Source organism: Camelus ferus, chromosome 19 (assembly GCF_009834535.1).
Source record: "Camelus ferus isolate YT-003-E chromosome 19, BCGSAC_Cfer_1.0, whole genome shotgun sequence".
Classification (NCBI taxonomy): Eukaryota; Metazoa; Chordata; class Mammalia; order Artiodactyla; family Camelidae; genus Camelus; species Camelus ferus.
This window is the reverse complement of record NC_045714.1, coordinates 39,408,020-39,431,793: the sequence shown is the minus strand read 5'-3', so window position 1 is coordinate 39,431,793 and position 23,774 is coordinate 39,408,020. Positions and strand designations below refer to the sequence as shown.

General features: G+C 43.1%; 2 protein-coding genes across 3 annotated transcripts in view; one reads left to right on the top strand and one right to left on the bottom strand.

Annotated features, from left to right (window-relative positions):
- The window catches only part of RPN2 (ribophorin II), a 50,637-nt gene extending 30,249 nt beyond the window's left edge, over positions 1-20,388 (bottom strand). The window contains exons 1-6 of one of the 2 annotated variants that reach the window (XM_032462266.1): positions 20,076-20,388; positions 16,457-16,650; positions 6,893-6,988; positions 6,144-6,319; positions 1,878-1,953; positions 738-872 (exon numbers count right to left, since the gene is read on the bottom strand). In XM_032462266.1, the coding sequence (XP_032318157.1) occupies positions 738-872; positions 1,878-1,953; positions 6,144-6,319; positions 6,893-6,988; positions 16,457-16,650; positions 20,076-20,088 (690 nt within the window). In that variant the 5' untranslated portion in view covers positions 20,089-20,388. The remainder of the gene's footprint in view (positions 1-737; positions 873-1,877; positions 1,954-6,143; positions 6,320-6,892; positions 6,989-16,456; positions 16,651-20,075) is intronic. The other variant, XM_032462265.1, reaches the window with a different exon arrangement.
- The window catches only part of MROH8 (maestro heat like repeat family member 8), a 38,128-nt gene continuing 34,559 nt past the window's right edge, over positions 20,206-23,774 (top strand). Inside the window, exons 1-2 of the mRNA XM_032461195.1 lie at positions 20,206-20,408; positions 22,878-22,999. Of these exons, the coding sequence (XP_032317086.1) occupies positions 20,206-20,408; positions 22,878-22,999 (325 nt within the window). The remainder of the gene's footprint in view (positions 20,409-22,877; positions 23,000-23,774) is intronic.

The window sequence follows — 23,774 nt, the reverse complement described above, 5'->3', positions numbered from 1 at the left end:
AGAACTCACAATGCATTGATAATACATAAAAGAAATGAAAGTTCTATTCTGGAACCCAAATCTCTCCTCCTAAAATTAAAACTGCAGCAGCTTGTATTTTAGATCAAAGGTTGGTAACCTTCTCCCAAACAAGGGGTATAAAGAGGGTCCTACTCAAAAGACTTCCCACACACATTTCAACTAAAAGTTCTTTCAGGTTAACAAGCTCCTCTTGAAAAGAAAAAGAAGAAAAGAATGAACTCTTGGTAGATGTCTGGTGGACACACATGCCTCTCAGTGAACTATGTCAGTCTGTACAGAGCAGCTCTGCTTTAGCCATTGCTGAGGATCGGGGAGAGAGGGGAGCACAGGCAATTGTGAAGTGCAGGGCACTTCTCAAGAGAAAAAGGATTTGCACGGGCCACCAACATGGAAAGCATTCATGAGACAAACAGCAAGGAGAAGCAAGGAGAAAAGGGAGGTCAACGAGAGTAATGCACCTGGCCTCTGACCACTACCTCACAGCCTGTCTCTACCTCATTTAAAGCAAGTGAAACAATTTGTTTACTTGCCCATCCCACTGACAGCCAGTTTTTCAAGAACAGGCTTTATATCTTTCTGTTTCTCATTCTCAGTGCCTAAGCCAAGACACCCTAAAGCTAACTGAACAACCCTCTCTGAAGAAAAGCTATCCCTGGCAGATAAAGTCAACTATGCCTTTGGGTTCCATGCCCAAGAACTGCAGCATAGACAGGCACCTCCTTAATGGACGGTTCAGTCCCCACGTGGTCCATGAGCTTGTAGGTGGCAGCCACAAATAACGCCGTTGTCTCCAGCCCTTCTTCAAACTGCAGGTACACACCTCCCAGTTCATCCAGGCGAGCAACAAGGTCCTGTCACAACAAAATGGAGGCAGGTTGGAAGTCAAGTGACAACAGAAATGAGACATACAAACCACTGTCACCCCAGTGCAGACACGGCTTTCAGAAATCTCCCTCCAAATCTGTGGACCACCTGAGTCACTTAGTACTTTCTCAAAAAAATGTGCTCAGGCAGACTACAGTGTATCACACAGGCATCTGAAGAGAACACATCTTCTGCAGCTCGGGGAGTGCTCCTCCCCTGACCCCTTGTACTCAAGTCCAAGCCCAGGAGTCGTGGCACCGAAGGCACCAACTGCTCTGGGCAGAAGGCCAGTGGGCCAGGCTGCGCTGCACCCAGGAAGCACCGTGACACAGATGAATGTTCTGGCCATCCATCTGGATACAGCCTAGAAAGCAGAGCACTTCTCTTTCTTACTCAGTGCTCTCAAGGATGAAGAGACATAAGCTCTCCCGGACAACGTGATATGGCAGCTCACCTGCCTGCAGGGCCACCCAGTGATGACAGCTGGGACTGCCCGTCATCACGGGCTACGTGGTCCTGGAGAGGAGTCTCTGAACAGCAGGAGGTCCAGGCAAAGGAAAGGACGGAGTAACAACAAAAACCACAGCGACCACTGCTGAGCACCTATTACATACTAGGCACTTTACTTCACTTGTTCCTAACCACCACAGGGCAAGGAAATGGAGGCTCAGAGATGAATAATTTGCTGGAGATTACACAGTAGTAAGAAGTAGAAAAAACTGTTTGAATTTCAGGTTTGTTAGGCTCTAAAACCAGTGGACTACAAGACTGTACCTACAAGAGGCTGAAGCAGTTTGCTGTCTAGTTGATGGTATAACTATACTAGCCTAACAAATATTCCCTAGGAAATGGTACAACACACCAAAGCGTGCCGTGGATGCGGAAAGAAATGTCACTGCCCGTAACAAACCACTCACACCCATCTGTGAGACTCCTCTAAAGGGTGTCAAAGACAAGAGCTGGGAAATTCACTTGGCAAAATAAATTCGCACCTCAATCTCCTCCACGATGCTCCTCAGGTCAGCCTGCTGGGACAGGTAGGACGCCGTCTGCAGAGCCTGGACCGTCCTGGAAGGGAGAGAGTAGGATCCCAGTGAATGGCAAGTCTCTTTTCCTCTAGCTGTAGTCAACCTTCCTGCGTCAGGATGCCTTCCCAGATAGCCCGCTCTTGTTCTTTAGAAGTGTAAGACAGTCCTGGCCCTGAGGGAGCTTATTTATAATCTACCTGAGGAAGAGGCAACAAAGGCCACTATAGCTGGAGAGAAGGCATTCTGGACAACAGGATCCGAAAGACTAGGGGTGGAGAAGAGAGGGTGCACCTGTTCGCCCTCCTCTGAAATCTGTTTTGTTCCAATGGCATCACGTGCAGACCACTAGACTAAGACAAATTAGATTTAGAAGAGATATGCTCTTAGGAGAACAGGATTCAATGTGACCAAGGTGTATCTGGCATCCCCATGTTGTACGAGGCACTGTGCCAGGCAGAGGTTGGCGGCTTGTAAATTTTTAACTTTTCTTATTCCAAGACCAAAGAAATACTGTGGAATCTACATATGTAGATTGTTGGGTAGAATCTGGAGCAACCTTTCTGAAACCAGACTGATGCAGTATGAACAAGAAGCATTCGGTAAACGCATGTTGAGAGGCTAACGCTTGCGCTGTCGTCATCCTGCTGGGAGACCTGAAAGCCGCTCATCCTTTAGGCATTAAATAAGATGAAAGGAATAAAACATTTGGTTCTCAAACCAAAATCTATTCTCTTGTTCTTTTCCTACCATGTATTTCTGATTATAAAAATACATATTTGTTAAAAATTCAAATAATTACTAAAGAAGAAAGTTAAAATTCCTATAACACCCACTCCTAAAAGATAATCATTTTCCTATTTATTTTGAACTTAATAGATTGTATATATCTTTCCAAACGAGTACATATAAATGTATTTCATTCTTATTAACAATGACATACTATTGCACTGCTTAGATGAACCGTAATTTACTCATTTACTCTCTAAATGGAGAACATTTGTTTCACTAGGTCATACAATGCCATAAATCATAACCCTTATTCATAGTTGTACATGGATATACATTTTTTAACTTATTGAAGTGAAATTCACATAAAAATCACCATTTGGAAGGGAACAATTCAGTGGCATTTGTTGTATTTCACAATGTTATGCAATTACCACCCCTATCTAGTCCCAAAACATTCCTATCAGTTTAAAATAGAACCCCATACACATGAAGCAGTTTCTTTTCATTTCCCCCTCCCTCCGCTGCTGGCAACCTGTGTTCTGTCTCTATGAATCTACCTATTCGGGATATTTTACATAAATGGAATCATATAAATGTGACCCTTTGTGTCTAGTTTCTTTCACTTAGCATAACGTTTCCAGGGCTCATTCATTTTGTAATATGTATCAGTACTTCATTTCTTTTTATGGTTTATTGATGTATTTTTACCCACTTATGACTGTATTTCTGTAAGATAAACTTTTTAAGGTGGAATATAATAGGTATGTCCACCTAAGAGTTTTTATTAGGTTCTATTCTCTTAAAGTGCATAACTTGGAAAATATAAATGGTGCTTTTCAGGGTGGAAGGGAAAAGGCTGAGGCCCCCTAGTGGTTAAGATGACGCTGCTCAACCCTGGAAAGGTTAGCTAATTCCCGAGATGACCAGGCCTTTGTGTAAAACCACCATTTATCAAGTCAACGTGTTGGGGAAGGTAGAGAATTTGTCTGCTTTCATCTCAATCATAATAATTTAGATTCCCTCTGTGGAAAACTAATTCCATTAAGATGGCAAGTGGAAAACAGAGGAGTCACAATTCACAGAGAGGCAAGCCTCAGAGTATTCAGTGACCCCTCTGGGATGCTCGTTGTTATAATGCAGTTGAGAAAATGAAACCTGAATTTTCAAATAAGATAAAAACCCCACATCTGTCCATGACAAATGCTGAGCCCAGGAAAGGCTGCTGAGACAGCCCAGAAAGAACTTTTCAATTGAGATATTATTCTTCTCTTCTTTGGAATGAGTGAGCGTCATGCTGGTAACAACCTCAGAAGTTTTTAGAATGAAGTTAATACACTTAGCTTTTGAAAAGTTTTGTCACTGGCTTTAATGACTTAGTCCCCAGTCAGCAATTTCCCCCGCTCTGGAGCACTATATTCAAACACTGATAAAGCAGATCCTGTCTTGCTGATTTATAGCAGATGATTCAAGGAAATTGGTTTATGAGAGACCACAAGAGCATCTTTTCAGACAGTTCATTCAAACCTACAAATTTTTTTTTCCATTCTATACAAGTTTATGAACACTCATCTCCTAGAATAAGCCCAGTTAAATGTACAAGGCCCACTTAGAAGAGTTCTGACTTATATGAGATGTCCTTAAACAGTGCAAATTAGTAGTAATAATGTGTAGGGCATCCTGCCAGTTTGATCTTCACAATAATCCTGTGAGACAGATACCATTCTCCCTGTTTTACATATGGAAACACTAAGGTTTAGGGAGGTTAAACAGTCAGCTCATGGTCCCAGAGGTATTAAATAGCGTCTGGAACTGAACACAGTTCTCTCTGATCTCGAGCGTGTGCTCTTTCTACCTGAAACTTTTTCCAAGAGAATAGACTAGAAACACAAAAGTATAGTTGCAGGCTTTATTAACTCTTTCTTGGGCACCTACTATGTGCCAGGCTCTCTGGGCACTATAAATAAAGAAGCTTACAATCTAATACAGAAAAAACTACAATACAACCAAGGAAATAACCAGCTCCCTAAGAAAGGGACCTGAGAGGGAAATGCTCTAGAGGAGCAAGAACTCCCACTAAGAACCAGGCACTGCACTGGGCTCATTGCATGGATTATTTTAGTTAATCCTGACATTTGTTCCAGGATGTAAGGATTACCAGCCTCATTTTATAGATGAGGCTCAGAGAGGTTAGCAACTTGCCCAAAGCCCCACAGCAAAGAAGAGCTGGAGTTCAAACCCAAGTCTAACTGACTCCAAAATAGGTGTACTTTCTTTGCACTTCTTCCTGTTCTAGGGTTTAGAGGAGGGAGATTTTCCTTTTTGCTTAGAGGGAAATGGAAAGATTTTTCTGTAGAAGGTGGCATCAGAGTGAGGCACTGACAGTGATTTCATGACATGAGATATGGTGATTAGAGAAGCATTCCACAAGGGATTATGAAAAGAGATCAAAGTAATGTGACCTGAAACCAGAAGACCACAAGGGCCAAACACTGGGTAAAGTGTGCATAAAATGTCCTTCCTGGGAAAAGCATCAGCCCCAAAGTCACTGATTACTGACCACGTGAATATGAGGAGGGTGTGAGAGTAACAGAGAGAACATTAAATGACTGTGAACCCTGCCCCTGACAAAGCTTCAAGTTTAGAAACATTCTGGTTCTCAGCAAAAACAAAAAGCAAACAAAAACTGTGGGAAACCACTGAACTATTCTTCAGCAGGGAATCGGTGTCACTAATATCTTCCTGAAAAATGAACAGGAGTCCAGGTGCTCTGATTTCTTTCAGGGTTGCAGTTAAATGGGGGACACATAGAAAAGAAAGAATATATATACTAGGTTAAACAAGGAATTTCAGTATTAAAGAAAAAACTATAAACTACATATACTGTTACTTTTAAGTTTAGTAAACATCCTTAAGTCAGTTACAACATTTAAATTTGCAATAAATAGGAAAGTTGCTCAGCATTCCTTCCTATAGGGTGCTTCTCCTCCACCCAGGCCTTCTATAGAAAAGCAGGGTCTGAGTCCTTTAACAGGTTCCCCCTCTGAGCACCTCCTTCTCCCACCCGGTGCTGTCTCGCACACCTCCAAGGGGCCCCGGGAGCCCTCCTCCAGTGCAGAGCCTCCACTGCCAGCATCCCACTGGGGCCTGGCCAAGCCTCAGTAAGAGATGCACGTGGCTCCTGGGCCTCACTCTCCCTGGTGACTCCTACCCTGGCTTTAGTCCCTAACCTCAAAAGGCAACTGTGTCCCTACGTGGCAGTGTGTTTATGTTCTCACTCAGTCTTCACCTTGTGCCTGAGCAGCTTGAGGAAGACCATGTCTAGGTGAGCTGCACGGGACAGGGACCTTACCAGCCTTAGTACAAGATGACGTCTGCAGCGCCAGCAGAGCACCTGGCACAGAGCACATGCCCAGAAAATACCTGCGGAACTGATGGCTGAAGCCTCTGAGGACAGCAGCCGAAGCAAACGAAGGCTGAGAAGCACTCGAGGTGGTGACTTACGCTAGCACGGTCTCCTCTTTGCTGAGGCGGGCGGTGAGGGCGCTGAGAGCTTCTTGGGAAGCCAAGGGAAGGCCAAAGCCACTCAGGGCTGCAACTGCATGGTAGATTTGGGCAACAGATGAGTCTTCACTGACAGCTGCCAGAAGCAGATCTTTGGTCTCATTTGAAACAGAGATCTAAGAAAGGATTGGCAGGCACAGAGTTCAGAACAGGTGCTAGCAGTCTGTGGCAGGCACGCCAAAGAGGGCATGAAGGGCGACTGCCAAAGTCACACCACCCACCTGGGACGTCATCACCACCACCCCTCCCCCCCGCCCCTGACTCCTCAGACACCAGAATTAAATGTCTGTAAAACCCCAGCACTACACTTTCGGGAAGATTCTGGCAAGTCACTTGTCTACTGATATGGTTCCCCTATGTTCAAAAAAATGGATTTCTGGAAATCTTGTGTGGGGGCATCCTTTCTTTGCTTTAAACATTTTTAAATGTTAAAGGGAGACAGAAAGAAAAACCAAGAGAAGAGAAGGCAACTACAGGAAAAAGTTATCTAAAATCCACGAAAAGTGAAAACTTGGGAAAAAAAATGAACTCCATTTCCTTAAGAAAAGAAACAAAATCACAAGAATGGAGTTCTGACCTACACAAATGGATCCTCATTGTTAAAAAAATAATCATCTGACATGACCCTCTTTCTTTAAAAATACAGTTTACAGTTGAAAGCAAAAGTAAGTGTAAAAAGCCGGACTCACCTCGCACCCTGAGAGGGCCTGGCTGGACTGGGCAGCGTAGAAAAGGGAATCCACGTTGCTGGGATCAAGGTTTGACTTAATGAAGGTGCAAGCTTTCTAAATGGGGGAAAGTCCATGATAAGTGTTGATACACACAGTGATTGGGGAAAGTGTACATGGTTTTTGGATGACAAATAAAATACCAAGCAATCTATGATGGCTTAAAGTCTGAGCTACAAGAGATTTCATTTTTCAAGCAGTTATTTTCCACAGGACACTGTACTGCCCCAAATGTTAACTTCAGAGAAAGAGCACCAAACCTGAAGGCACTCTAGTCCTTCTGAACCTGGAAAGGAAGAAGAGACACCACTTCCACCAATCACCTTCTCTGGCCATGACCTGTGCGGGGTGTTTATGATGCTTTTCGTTTTAAAGAACACAAGGGCCCTGTGGTAGATATCATCATCCTCCTTTAACAGAGAAATTGAGGCTTGGAGTTTGTAAGTAACTTAATGAAAGTGAAAAAGCTAATAAATGGCAGTGTCTCCTCTGATGCTGTTTGTACTGAGGTCTCCTCTGAGATGTCTCCAAAGCTAAGTCAGGTTCAACACATCTACAATGAGCTAGAAACCTATTTCTTCACCTGGACTTTCCGGCTCACGTACGGGTATCACCGTGCACCTAACTACCTAGAAAAGAAACCTCAGTCATCTTTGACCTTTCCCTCATCCTCCAAGCCTATGGAGCTGATCTCCTTTTAGGTCCTCAAACCCAATCCCGGCCCCCTGGCACCTCCCCTTGCTTATTTCAGGCCCCTGCTGTTTCTCAGGTAGATTGTTATACTCATCTCCTAAGCGGTCTCAAGCCCTGCAATCCATTCTGCGTCCTCCTTCAAGAGCAATCTCTATAAAATACAAATGTAACCATCTTACTCGGGTATTAACACCCTTGGGTGGTTCCTTATTTTCAGAACAAGATCCAAAGTTTCTGATCTGGCAAAAATGCCCCCATGACTGACCCTCACTTCTGTGCCAGCTTCATCATCACAGTCCCACCTCCAATTCCAAAATCTTACCCTCCAGCCCACTGCAACTCTCCAGATACACCACACTCTTGCCATTTATGTTTTTGACTCTGCCATCCCCCCTTCCAGGACCACCTTTCCCTCGTCCTTTTTGTCTGCTGAACCAAGTCCTATCTTCATCTCTGCTCAGATGTCACTTCCTCTAGAGAATCTTTGTTGACGTCCATCCCAGGATAGGCCAGCTGTCCTCCCTCCCAAAAGCGCTCCCTCAAAGCACTTACCACACTGCACTAACTACCTCCACCAGGGACTAGTTACTTGAGAGCACAGACTTGGATGAATTACCATCACAGTGCCTGGCACAGAGTGGGCACATAAGAAAATCCATGCTATTCTTACTATATCAAGAAATATCACTTAGTAGCTAGTTATATCACTAAATACTTTGGTTGAGGTAACACAGAATTCAGCTATTCAAGGGGGGAGGGTATAGCTCAGTGATAGAGCGCGTGCTTAGCGTGCACAAGGTCCTGGGTTCAATCCCCAGTACCTCTGTTAAAAATAAATAAACCTAATTACCCCCCCTAAAACCCAAAGAATTCTTTAAATGTGCAAAATTAATAAGTCAGCTCAAAAAAATTACACAAATTACAAATCAGTTAATTAATTAAACAGTAACAATAACAGTTGAAAGTGGTACTTCCCAGTAGGACAAGGTGGCCATGGGATGGATTGTTGCTTCTCACTAATAGCTGTTCTGTATTACCTGATAATTTACCGTGTGCATATGCTACTTGAACCAAAAAACTTTTGTTTTTAATTTTATGAATAAAATTTAAGAGTCTGAAAATAAATGAGTTTCAACCAGAAGTCTGAAAGAAACCAAAGAGAGAAAGAAAAGAAACAAAACACTTCATAGGCACAAATCAGGGATCTGAAGGAAACAATCTACTCAGGAATCCTTCCAGCAGAATGTGGGTTACGTGTAAGACGTGTGCTCTGTCGCCATCTGGTGCCTTCACAACAGAACAACACACAAAGCCCCAAACGATTATGGTCACGGTTACATTTTGAGCACATAAACTGTCCAAATGATCCATATGCATTTCTCATGTAATAAGAGGATCTTTGCATTAGGTCCTCCTATTACCTTAAGTTTACAGACAAGAAAACTGGGGCATTAGAGAGGCAAAGTAACTTGTCCAAGGTCTCCCAGCTCTTCATGGAGGAGCTGCAATTCAAACCCCAGCAGCCTGGCTCGAGCCTGAGCTAGACAACTTCCATCTCTCAAGGCAATACTGAAAACGACCTGTTCTGGGGTAAAACCAGCATCATGCCTACCCTAATTCTTTGCACACACAGATCTAGGTAAACAGTACCAGCGGTCAGTGGCTTCAAAGCTCAAAATGTTGACAGCTTGGTTTTAGCAGCCAAAGTGAGGGACATCATGAAACACGCTCTGGCCTCTCAGGAAGCCCACCTGGTGCCGAGGCTCTGGCTGGCTGCTCGCAGGGAACCTGTAACTCTGACTCCCACCGCCCTTACTGCACATTCATCTATCCAAATGAAGGCTGAAATTCTCCCCTAAAGGTCCATGCTCCATCTGTTCCCCTCCAACTTTCTGTGCCCAATTATCTAAACATCCTTCTGAGTGAAGAACATCAGTGCTTTTCTCCATTCGTTCTTCCCTACAACTCCTGGAGCTGAATCAGGAACCAAGACAAGACAGTCAATCTCTCTCTCTCATCTGCCCCCTCCTCTCCATCAACAGCTCCCAACTCTTGTCTCCTCTCAGACTACACTTTGTAACCTTGCCAGACTATGTCACGCAGTCCACATCGAGGGCTGCCCCACCAGGTCCTTGGTACCTGGGCCCACTTTTTTCATGCGTTTCTTACCACATGTCCCCTCACACCTCTGCTCCAGATGCTGGACAACTGACTCACTGCCCCCAAAACACAATGAGCACTTTTAAGCCTCCAAACTTAGTAGAGGCTGTTCTCTCCACCTGGAAGCCCATTCACCTCATCAATTCAACTTCTCCCTCTCAAGTGCTAACTCCTAATGCACTAACAAAACTCAAGACTTATTTTAAAATAAACTCTCCTTGATCTTCTCTCCTCTCCAGCTGCTACCTCCTCTCTTCCCACCAGTGACCTTCAAATTATGGAAGCCAAAGGACATTTTCCAATGCTCGTGCCCTCAACGCTGGACAGAACCGATCATTCCCTTGTTCTGAGACAGTTGCTTCCCTTCACTTTCAGGACTCCCCTGGCTCTCTTCCTCCTCAGCCACTCAAATTTCATCCTCTTCTGCCTGACCATTCAACACTGGAGTTTTTCAACTCCTAGGCCCACTTCCCTCCGTCCCCTCTCTCTCCCTAGGCAATCTCATTCATGCCCATGGCTCCATCCAGAACCTCTTCACAGATAATTCTCAGATTTGCACCCCTAGCTCAGACTTCTCTCAAAGGCCATTTATACGATGCATTTTAAGTTCAACATCTTTAAGATTGAATTTACAATCTTTCCTGCACAAACCTAATTCTCTTCCTGAGTTCCTATCTCAAGGAATGGCCCAACCATCCAACCATGTGGCAAAAGTCAGAAGTCCAGGTGTTATTTTTTGTACCTCTCCAGCATTTAATCCTGCCCCATGTTCTCCTGTCAAAGTCCCTCCTCCACTAGGCAGGAGAGAAATCTTTCCAAGATGAAAATTGGATCCTGGTACTTGCTGCTAAAAATCAACTGCTCTTCAGAGAAAAAGTACAATCTCCCCTGTGACCACCAAGGGACTGAGGCTTGGCCCCAACTGTCCTCTCTAGCTTTACTTCTCTCTCTCCCATTCTCCACTCGATGCACAGCCTCCTTTCAGTCTCTAAAATATAATCTGCTCCCTACCTGCACAGGTCCTTTGCACATGCTATTTCCTCTGCCTACAGTCCCTTCCTTCCCGTCTCCTGGTTAACTCCTACTTTCCCTTTAGAATTCAGATCAGTCAATACCTCCCCTCATTTAATAAACAGCTACTGAGTACTAGCATGTGCCAGGTGCTATCTGGGTACTGGAGATACACAACAAATAAAATGGACAAAGTTCCTGCCCTCAAGGAGCTGTAATTTAGGCAGATGAAGAGTGAGATTTAAGGTCAGAAACTTCTTTAGAAAAGTACCCCCTGACCAAGTCAAAGTCCCCTATTTTACACCTATAGAAGTCCCCTATTTACAACACCATACAACTCACCTTCATAAAACTTGCCATTGTTACAAATATTCATATATATATTTGATCACATGACTAGTGCTTGTCTCCACTATTAGAGGATACATTCCAAGAGGCAGAGGCTCTCTTTGCGGTCCAACATTGAATCCCCCATGCCTCGCACCATGGTTGGTGCACAGTAGAAACTCACTAAATATCTGATGAATGACTAAACGAATCAGGCAGGTCAGCACAGTGGCGACTCCTCCGGTGTAAGGCTGAGGCTGAGACTAAGTATTCTTAGCGGACAGGGTGAGTGAGCAGCGCCCTCTGCTGGACTCCCCTGGCTCTTTCCATGCACTACACAAGTCTGTATTCACACTTGGTCTCCATCTGGTGCCTGTCTCACTGGATGAGCTCCGTAGTCTCCTTTGCACTTAGCATAATGCCTTACACATAGCAGTTGCTCCCTAAAATGATTACTGCCTGAAGGGATGCCTGATTCTCTACTATTCCCACCTATTAGCTGAGTGCCTGGCCTTCAACAAGTACTCAGAACCAATTGAATGGATACAGATATATACTTACCTATATTATATGCACTCCTGACGTGCCAGACACTGAGCTAAGCACTTTATCCATACTATCTCATTTAATTCTCACAACAATCCTAAAAGATAGGTTTTCTTATCACCTTTCAAAGATCAGGAAAGTGCTTGGTTGACTGACAACCTGTGAACACTGTCTAATGTATGCTGATTTCAGACATTCGAATCTAATCTATTATCACAATATTTGCATCGTATGCCTCCCATCTACTTAATATTTTTATTAAAATGAATACAAAATAACCCCCATTGTTCTTAACTCTTGTAAAAAGCTAAGCAAAATCTATAAAACTGCCATTCTCATGTGCTTAAGTTTTAAAAATATATACACACACTACCTGACTTTCAAAACAAAAGCTGTTCACTCTTCATAACACCTAAAATCTACTCTCATTCCACACTCTGCTGCTCCCGGAGCTGCTTTCTACTCTCACATTCTTATTAAACCCCATTTCTCTCAGTTCTGTTGCTAAAATTAAAATCTCTTGTGACAGAGTAACCAAAATCTCCCCTAAGGATCCATCTTTGAGAGCAACCGACTCAGTGCCTCTAGCAGGCCTGAGCGAGCTCTCGCTACTCTCGGCAGAAAGCCACACCAGCTGAGCGGGACACGGCCCAGCACGCGGAAGTGGCAGTACAGGAGACCTCCTTTCAGTGGATTTACTGAGTGTGCACGTCTAATAAGGCAATGCAACCGCTCTGCGACGTCCATACACTCCCTTCCTTCCTCTGCTTACAATGCACACACCACATCAACACCACAGCACAGTTCAGAAGTGATCCGGAGAATGAAGTATGTGATTTACCCACTTATTTTCTGATTAAGAGGCACATTTAGAGAGCTTCTGTTTCTATTAAGCTAAAGTTTCCAAGTCATTCATTTCATAAATATTTGTGGAACATCCTCTGTTTATTAGGCATTAAGCAATGAGGATGACAGTTTGAAAAAAATAAAACATCAATGTATATTTACTGCTACTACCATCTACCACTGAGAGACAGTACTGATTACACAGTACTGCCTGCCATCACATGCTAACTACCCTCCTTCCATTACCTGTGAGCTGAGTACTCTTACTATCTCCATCTTACAGATAAGAAAAAGATTCTGAAAGGTACAGTAAGCTGCACAGATTACTCAGTGGTGCAGTTGTGAAGTCAAGATCTTAAAGCCAAGCAGTGTGACTTGAGAGTCTGTATTAGAAACAAAGCCACGGCTAGCCTAATCATGCAATTGCCCCCAAATCACACTGCACTGCCGCTGTCTGGATGGCTTCAGTCTACATCTTCAGTCCTGACCAATGTCCCCTCAAACTCATGACATCAGCAGAGAAGACTTGTAGGGGCATGAGTTCAACCTAAATCCATGTGCAACCCTAGTTCATGAGACAGTTGACAAAAAGGCATCATTTCAGTTAGAGTGACAGTGCCTCACTCCTCCAAGATGCCCCTTGCTGAATCCCATGGTTCCACAGAAATTGACCAGCAGAAACAGCTCATTTTGCATTCAAATCCACCAAAATTTAACATTAACCTACTATTCCAATTTTATCTCCTACACCTTAGGACATAAAACCTCTGCTGGCCCAGACTGCTCCAGTCTATGTCTCACAATTAGTCCTCTCTCTTGCCCAGGCCCTTTACAGAAACTGTGGGCCATCTATATACCCGTGCCAGCATTGTCTGAACTTGCCTGAATAAATTATAAATAGAAACAAAACTTTTAAAATATTAATAACAATAATAGCTACCATTCGAGGGACCTTTCATGGGCCAGTCACTTACTAGGCATTATGTGATTTCACTTTATCTTTATAACGATCTAGTGAGGAAGGCATCTCAACTCCCATTGGACAGAGAGGTGGAGCCAGAATTTAAAGCTTCGGCAAGTTGACTCTGCTGCCTGTACTCTTTCTTTTGAGCAAAACTAATTTTATTAGGAGGTACATTCACCTAGAGGGTTTACAGCAGTGTGATCACGAGGAAAGTCTGTTTTGTCAACATGGTCACACACAGGGAGGAAGCCCCAGGCAGGAACAAGAGACAGCTGTCAGGGAAAGATGTGAGTGAGCACGGCTCTCCTACAGCAGGATACGCAAACTCTCTGCAAAGGGCCAGAGAGGAAATATTTTAGGCTTTTTGAACCAGACAAGTCTCTTTAGAAACTACTCAACTCTACTGTTAAAAGTGTACAGGCAGCCATGGGCAGTAAGTAAATGATGGGTGTGACTGTGTTCCAGTAAAACTTTATTTACAAAAACAGGCTTCAAGCTGGATTAGACCATGGAGGCCACAGTATCTGACTGGCAGATACTGGGCAAGTTTCTTAACTTCTCTGAGCTTCCATTTCCTCCTCTATTACATGACAGTAATCCTGACCATATAGAATTAAGACAACTCAAGATAACACATACAGTATACGTGGCACGTATGAGGCATTCAATACATAACAGCAATTACTGATTCTAGTCTCGGCCAGGAAATATAAAAGATAAGCCCAGGACATCAGAAACTCTTGTTTAGACCTTGATTCAAACCAACTAACAAACAAAACATTTTTTGCTAACTCAAGATAACTAAATATAGAATGGGAATTAAATGACATTGAAGAATTACTGTTAATCTTCCTAAGTAAAACAAAAGAATTGTCATTATGTTTTTAAAAAAAAAGTATAAATACAAGTCAAATGATTTGTCTGGTATTTGCTTTAAAACACTCCAGCAAAAAAATAAAATAAATAAGCAGAGATGAGTAAATGTAAGAAAAATGGCAAAATGTGAACACTTGTTCAAGCTGGCAAATGATACAAAGAGGGTTCAATGCATGTTTACCACTTTTGTGAATGTTTGCAGACTTCCATAATGAAAGTTTGAAACAAAAAAAGTTGCTGTTCCTTTAACTCCCACTAGATTGTGAGCTCTATGAAGGCAGTGATGACTGGCTGGTACAGCACTGCACGCCTGGGGGCCCAGCCCAGGGCAGTAAACAACCTCAATGAATGAGGAGTTCATGCGAAAGTAGGCTAAACTGTCAATGCTTTTAGTCAGGTGCTCATCGCTCTCCTCAGAAGAGGAACCATTAGTCTTGAAGAAAGCAAAGGGCAGAAGCTCTGAGACCAGAGCCAGAGAGGGTCCCAGGAAAGCTCCAAAGCAAAGGGACTCAGGTGACTAACTGGACAAGTTACAATTCACTAAAATGTGCAGTCCTCTAAAGAAGGATTACACTTCCCTCATCTGTTGAACCCAGGCAAAGCAATGAGAAAGATAAAAGAAGTGAGCTTTCATCTCTACAGAGCATCTCTAGAGAGCAGAAGTTTTAAGAGCCATGCTTTCATTCACACAAGCCCCTTTAGAAACAGACTGCTCCATCAGGCTAAACTCTGGACTAAAGAAACAGAAAGAAGCCCTAGCTGACCCACGAAGACCATATAGTATGAGCAAGAAATAAACCAATCATAAGCCATTTGGACTTGAGGTCATTTCTATGCTAATACAAGAAAGGATGGACAGAATTCTGAAGATGCCATCTTTAGATTTGCATCCATAAATTATTTATTTCAACACGAATACGTAAACTAAAATAAAAAATGTGCAGTATACTGTATATATGTATTTACATGCAATATAATGTGTATGTGCAGTCAAACTGTAATAATTCTACATAATAAAACTGAAAAAGGAAAAAATAAAAAATAAACACAAATGGAGGAACTGCTATGAAGGGATTCTGCAGGTGTAATTAAAGCCCCAAATCAGCTGACTTTAACATTTGGAGATTATCCTGGAGGATCTGACCCAAACAGGTAAGTCCTTTAACATCGAAGTCTTCTCCAACTGGTAGCAGAAGAGGTCAGAGAGATTTGAAGAGAAAGATTGAAGAGAAAGAAGGACTCAACATGCTGTTATGGACTTAAATGCAGAGGGAGCAAGATGAGGAGAAATGCAGTGGCCTTGAGGAGCACAGTGTAATCCTTGGCTGACAGCCAGCAAGAAAATGGGGACCTCAGACCTACAACCACAAGGACGTGGATTCTGCCAGCAACCTGAAGGGGCCTGAAGCAGATTCTTCCCCAGAGCCTCCAGTAAGAGCCCTGCCTGGCCAACACCTTCATTGCCACCTTATGAGACACTAAGCAGAGAGCTCAGCCAAGCCTGCGTGGACTTCTGATCTACAGAACTATCTGCTCATAAATGAGCATTGTTTCAAATCACTACTTTTTATGGTAATAGGTTACACAGCCAAAGAAAACACACAAAACTTACATGAGAAACCTGACCTTAATTCCTTACCCTAGCCACCCACGCTGCTGTGATGAATAAAATGTAAATTCATGTAAGACTGTTCCTAAATCCAGGAAAGGTTTCAGTCATGTTGCATCTTCCTCATCAAATGTCCAAAAAGTGTATCAAACTACCTGATGCTGTGACTGTCCCTGTTTCATAAAGGTGAGTGCTCCCCATCCTGAACTCCTTTATCATTTATTAGTCACATACACAGGGCACAGTCTCACTGTAAAAGTTTCAGTAAAAGCTACAGTAAAACTTTCTAAAGGATCTATGACTTGCTCTTCTTTATTCTCTACTGAAATACTTGGCGTGGACCTAACATACATTAAGCATTAAAAAAAAAAGTATCTGTCAATCGATATAAGTATTTATTTTATTGGATTAGCCAAAGTTACCTCAAAGGAGCAAGAAGTACAAGAAAGGAACATAGTGAAGGGATGAGGCCACCAAGACAAAAGTGGCTTACCTTGACATCTGGCACCTGGGCACCAAGGCTGCTGAGTCCCACGATGGAGTAGAAAGCCGCTTCCAAGCTTGTGAAAGGGCGGTCCAGCGAGGCTTTCAGTCTTTCCACGTCATGCTTGGTGAGGTAGTGAGTGGGCGTCAGAGCCTGGGCGCTGGCTATGATTGTCAGGGCCAACAGGAAGACAGTGCTTGAACCTTGGGGGGAAATGACCATTAAATAAATACACTCCACACCATTCCAAAGTTCTGTATATAGTTCTGATGATGAAGTGCACCAAGGTCTGGGAACCAAACCGTAAGGAAGGGTGAGGGAACCTGGAGGTTCAACCTGGAGAGATGCCTTGGGAAGTGGTGGGCACAGTCCTCAGCTCTCTGAAGGATGGTCCTCCCAGGAGCCTCCATGTATCTAAAGCACAGGACTCATCATACCGGTTTCAAGTACGTCTGTAACTCCTATACCTCTTAGGACAGATCCAATCTTGAATCCTCACCATGACCTTGCCCACCTCTCAAACGGATCTCTTCCCTCACTCTTCCATCCGTGGCTCCTTGTTTCTCTAAGGAGACGTGTTCTTTCCCACCCAGCTGTAATGCCATCCCCTACTTCAACTTTGCTTAATTTTTACTTTCAGATTTCAGTTCAAGTATCTCTTCCTTAAGAAGCCCCTTAACAGCCCTCCTTTGGAAAAGGTCCCCAGCAACTACAAAGTAGTGAAGGACGTGGCCTCTGGGGCCAGGTTTAAATCCTAGCTCTGTCACTTATTAGCGAGGTGGCTGTGGCAGTTCCAATGTGACCAGCCTGTGCCTCAGTTTCCCCAAGTTAACAACAGTATCTACCTCAGGGTTGTTATGAGGATCACATGAGTTAATAAAGACTTTAGTGCCTGGCACATAAAGTGCTATAGAAACGTTAGCTGCTACTACTATTACCTTATTATTGTTGTCGTTCCTATATTCACTCACAGCAACCTGGACTTCTCCATGCAGTACTTGTCACAACTATAATTAATAGCGTAATGTCTGATTCCTCTGCTAAACTGTAAGCTCCCTGAGGAAAGACTATTGCTTTTATTCATCCCAGTATTTCCAAGTCTTGCACATTGCTTGACACATAGTGGTACTGAATTAATATTTGCTGAATAAATGGAAAGAAAAATTAATCCTCATCTATTATGCTCCAGGGGACAGAAAGAAATTATAGGAGTGGGCCATTCTTACTTTTCATTTGGAAAAAAAAAAAACACTTTCAAATGAGCAACTTCATGAACTGTCTGCCTTCCAAGTAACAGTAATCACAAGGCTAACATTAATGATTAATGGTCCTTTGCCTATAGTGTCAAATTTAGTTTGAACTAGAATTCCTTAAGAAAGGCATTTTGCAAATAAGAAAACTGAAGACCAGAACAGCTTGGACATAGCCAATCTTAGATTCAATCCCTGGTCTAGCTATAGAGTTCATGCTCCAGTTTTTTTGGAGAATGTTGCAGAAGGGATGCCTACTTTGGCATGAATGTTGGTGCTATTTAACTCTGTGTGTGTTAATAACCTAAAGAATGTAAACACTCTTTTAAAAAAAAAACTAGAAAGAGATCTATAATGTGGATTATCATTCATCAAATATTTATTGAATGCCTACTACATATCAAGCACAATTTTTGGTGTTAAAAATGCAACAGAAAACAAAATCCCACTCATGGAGCTTACATTCTAGTGAGAAAAGACATTACATGAAACAGTTAAGAAACGTGATTTATCACATTAGAAGGTGAAAAGTGCTATGGAGAAAAATTAAGCACAGAAGGGGTATATGGAAAGAGCTACAATTTCACATACGGTAGCCTGTGAAGGCCTGATTAAGAAATAAAGACATTGTGTATAAACCTGAAGGAAAAGAAGGAGCAAGTCATGAAGATATTTGGAGGGAAACTAACCCAAGAAGACAAGCAACTGCAAAGACCCTGAATTAGGAGTGTAGCTGGTGTTTTTTTGTATGAGCAAGGACAACATGGCTAGAGAGGAGTAAGCAAGGGGTAGGTGTCAGACACAGCACAGGCCAAATCCAGAGGGCCTTAGAGGGACTTTGGCTTTTATCAAGTGAGATGGGAGCCACTGGAAAATTCTGAGCAGAGGAGTGATTTGACTTACATTTTAACAGGAACTTTGTATTGAGAATAAACAATACTGTGTTGGGACGACAGAGGAGCAAGGACAGAAAAAGGGACACCAGTTAGGAGACCACTGCCATAATTCAAGAAAAAAGATGTTGGTGGTCTAAGCCAAGGTGACAGCAACGGAGGTGGTGAGAAGTGGTCGGAGTCTAGCTAAAATTCAAAGTTAAAGTCAGAATTGCTAATGGGTAGAAAGATGTAAAAAGAGGAATCAAGATACTAATGCTGAATCCCCAGTGCCTTAAATGTATGTATGTACTCAATGCTTTAAGATCTAGTGAGTGACTATAATTAGCATTTTCCCAGCTAGACTGTAAGTCCACCTAACACAGCATCTGTGCCAGAATCCTGATCTTCCCACCTCATATTAATCATAAAAACTTTGGGGGCCAAAAATTGAGCATTTAACATGTGTTGGGTATACCCATACTATACTAAGTACTTTGCATACATTGTGTTGTTAAACCCCCAAAACATCCAAAAAGGTAGGGTTTACAGACCAAGAAACTGAGGCTCAGAAAGTGACCTGCCCTAAGGTAACTAGATGAGAATCTAAGTGCAGAAACTCTATTATCTTCAACTTCTCAAATAATGGAGCAGTGACCCACTGATACTGTTACCTTGGGCAAGTTACCTCCCTTTTCTGAGAGTCCATCTTTCCCATCTGTCAAATGGAAATTCTAACAATAGTACATATTCCCCAAGTTGTGGTCAGACTACATGAAATTTCATGGTGCACAGAACCTACGCAATAACTAGCAATATAGTTAACTTCACTGAGTGGTTACTTAGTGCCACGCACTGTTTTATGCCTCGCAGAAGATCATCTCATTCAATACTCACACTTATTTATGAGGCAGATAATGTGACTAACCTATTTTACAGATGAGAAACAGGTGCAGGGGAGTTAAGTAACTTGCGCAGGGTCACATAACGAATACGTGGCAGAGTGCAAGTTTGTACCAGAGACTCTAACTTCAGAACTTATGTTCTAAGCTCCCAAAGAGAAGTGAGTGATTTTCTTGCCCTTTCACTAAAGACGAAACTAAGGTGCAAAAAAGGATGATTTGGCCAAAAGCTCACTTAGGCCGACTGGCCCGGAAGCCCGCGAGAGTCAAATGAATGAGTGAAGCCAGACCTAGGGTGATCCGTAGCCGCGGTCCCCCGGCTGGGCCTCGGGGGGACCCGTAGCTTGGCGCCGCACCCACCCCCACCCCACCCCCTCCTCCGCTCGCCAGCAGTCCCACCCGCTGGATCCCACCCGCTGGATTCCCCACCCGTCAGACCCTCGACCCCAAAAGAGCCCGAGCGCATGCCCCTGCCCCGCAGGGGAAGGGGATCCCGCCTGGCCGGCTCCCGAGTGGCCAGCACTAGCCTCCCGCGAGCGACGGCCCACTCGCCGAGGCGTGCCGGCCGCGGGACCCCGTGGTTGAGCCATGCGCAACGCCTCACCCGGCGGCGCCATTCCTCCGAGCAAGTCCCACCAGGGCCCGAGCAGCAGGCGGATTTCCGCTCGGGAAAGTGGCTCCAAGAGCGCGCCGGAGGGGACGCCAGGGACTCGCGGCAGACTCCGCGTGCTGTGATGGGCTCTAGGCACAGGTCAGTCCCTGCCGTCCAGCTGGGCCGGACCGCTCCCAGCAGCCGCGGCCGGAATTCCAGTCCTCGCGCGCCCAGGGCGCCGCGGTCCTCGCGTACAGGCCCGCTTCTTCCCCCCCGCGTCCTGGTCTACTTGGAACAGACCGCCTCGCAACGGTCCCATTCGGGGAGCTGCCGGCGCGCGGTTGGGCGAGGGCTCTGGGTGGGCCCGAGACGAGGCCTCCTCTGATTGGCTCACTGCACTGTCACTCAATCGTCTCTCTGCAACCCGGCTGAGTTTAAAGAAATGGGAAGGGTCCCGTGGCGAGCAACTTTCCAGGGTTTTTGGTTTGGGGTTTTGGTTTTTCTCTTTTCATTAGAAAATTATGGCAATTTCCTCTAAAGGTTGTTTGGTAACTGACGTATGAGTGACGTTTTATCGGATTCGCAAAGCATTTGTGTGAGGAGCATATTAGCCTAATTTTGCATACTTGAAGTAACAGGCTCAAAAAGGGAAGTGATTCTTCTAAGAACTCAGTGATAGCTAACTGCAATTATTGAGCGTTTACAGAATAGCCCGACAGTGTTCTCAGCGCCCCAAGTGCGCTATTTCATTTACTCCTCATCACTAATCTGTGAGGTATGTATGTTAGTATTCCCATTTTAGAGAGAAGGAAACTAAAAGATTTGAACCTGAGCAGTCTGATTCCATAATCTGTGCTTTTTTAACTATTATGAACATATGAAGTATTCACAATGTGGTAACTCTTATGATCATTATTAGTGTCCCAGATATTATTATCCCAAATAGGACAGTCAGTTCTTTCTGTGTCTGGTACTGTGCTGTTGGCTATGGTATACTAGTTATATGTGTATGTTTAAATTTGAATTTAAATTAATCAAAATTTAAAAGTCAGTTCCTTGGTTGTACTAACCACATTTGAAGTATTTAATAGCCACATGTGGCTGGTGGAGGTCATATTGGACCGCACAGAATCAGAACATTTCCACTATCACAGAAAGTTCTATTGGACAGTACTGATCTAGAATATATAACGAACTCTTCCAACTCAGTAATAAGACAACCAACGATGTGCTGAAACCTCATACTGGCATGCAAAGGTCAGTTGTTAAATTTATTAGGAATTTTGCAACGCCTTCTTAACACAGTGGGCAGCACGTCAGTCTCATAACAGGAATTTTGCAAATTGGTTGTTAAATACAACTATTTAGAAAAATTAAATTATACAGACTTCCAATGAAATAAAGTATACTGAAAATGAAATTCATCATTTCCTAATTTAACATGGTCTTTGCTTTTGTGGTAGCTTGTATGTATTGTGTCTGAATTGTGGAAACATTGTATCATGGTGAGCTACCATACATCTCTTCCCAGAATAACATTGGCAGCTTGATTGTGGCTGCAATGGGAATATTTACACCATAGAATCAACAAATGCTACAAACCAGGGCTTGTCTTACTGCTTTGTTATTGTCTGAACTTAAATGTTGGAGAAAATGTTAATAGAAATTAAACTTAAAAGTATGTCACACCTATAGATTTTATGTTGTAAATAGCACAAAAACTTGAGGAAATAGTCTTCCCATGTTTGAAAACTATTATCCAATTCAGAAAAGAGGTCACTTCTAAAGTTTCAAATACACTTACTCATTAGTGAAAATGAAAATATTGAACTTAAGAACTACAGTTAGAAAGTCTGCTTTAAACATTTACCAGCATACCTTGCAAGCAACCCGATGAAAAACACGGGCAAAAGATTAGAGTAGACACTTCATCAGAGATATACAGATAGCAAATAAGCACATGAAAAGATGATCAACACCACTGCAAATTAAACCACGGTGAAATATTGCTACACGTTGACTGGCATGGTTAAGATAAAAAAGATAATACCAAATGTTCACAGGTATGTGGAGCACCTGAAACTCAAATACTGCTGATGGAAACACAAAGTGCTATAAACTCTTTGGAAAACAGGCTGGCAGCTTGCTTTTTCATTCACTCGTATGTGCTAAATATTCAGCAAATATAGATCTATTCAGTCATTCACTCTATCAGTTTTTATTGAGTATTACCATGTGTCAGGCACTATCCTAGTCTCTTAGAATACATTCATGAACAAAGCAGCCAAAGATCCTTGCCCTCATGGAGCTTACATTTTAGCAGGCGGAAAGAGGTGATAAACAATGTCACAGAGAAGTGAATGATATATTTGAAGATGTTGTGTGCTATAGAAAAGAGAAAAAAGTAGGAAAGGGTAAAGGGGGTTGGGGAGGTGGAGGTGGTGTTCTACCTGTTTCTTTAACAGCAGCATAGTATCTCTTGCATATCCATTCAGTCCCCAGGAGGCTGACAATATGATAGGTACTGGGGACACAACTGTGACCATGTAGACAAAGGTTTCTTCCCTTCCGGAGCTTATAGTGATGGAAGAGTCAGTAAACAAACACAAGTGAACTTGATAACTGTAGGTAATGGTTAAATACTCTGAAAAAAAAAAAAAATGTGAGACTGAGGGGTGGGGCAGAGAAGCTACTTAACCTAGATTGGTGATCAATAAATGCCTGTCTAAGAAGGTGACATTTAAGCTTTCACTTGAATGATGAGACAGAAGCAGTCCTGAAAAACTAATTGTTCTCATCCCCTCTCATTCCTAGGATCTGTAGTCGGGAAGAAATAGTGATCCCTTGTGCTTCTGACACTGATTCAGGAAGTGTGGATTTGCAGATGAACAACTTAGAGGATATTAAAAAAGGCTCAAGTAGCCTTGAACTTACAGGTGAAAAGGGGAAAGGAGTAGAAGGGCGAGGAGGGAGCAAGGAAAAGGGACTCTCTGTTCACATTAAGTTACAGGATGACTAGCCCTTGACTAGACTTTGACAACAAATTTGGTCCCTGACTTTAAGACCTCTGAATACGATTGGCAAAAGGGGATAAGACACATTATCCTAGACATTTTGGAAACTAAACTTGGTCCTGAGACAGATAATACTGAAGACTTGCACAGTCTAAGTCCTGGAAGGATTCTGAGAAGGGAAAGGTAGGTGTGAGTGGAAGCTGGATTGTACTACAGAATAACTGTCTTTCGTTTATTCTACAAAAACACTGAGTACCAGCTGCTGGGCATACAATGAACAAGACCAACATGGTCCTTGTCCTCACAGAATTTACATTATAGTGCTGAAAAGGACCAAAAAAAGTAAACAGACAATAAGTAAATTACAGGTTGCAGCAAACACTATGAAAAAAATTGAACAGGGGCTGAGACAAAAGATAAGGGTGATGGGAACCTGCTTTAAACCAGGGTTTTCAGAGAACACATGTCTGAGATGATGCTGTTTAAAGCTAAAAGAGGCCTCAAGGACCTGAAAGAGCAACTCGGGTAAAAAGTAGAGGGAAGAACATTCCAGGTAGGTGGAACAGCATGTACATGGGACCACAAAGACTGGTATGTTTGAGGAACTACATTTATTCACTTGTGCATTCAACAAATATTTATTGGAGTTCTAAGCACCGATCTAGCTGCAGAACAGATACAACGTACTTATAAGCAA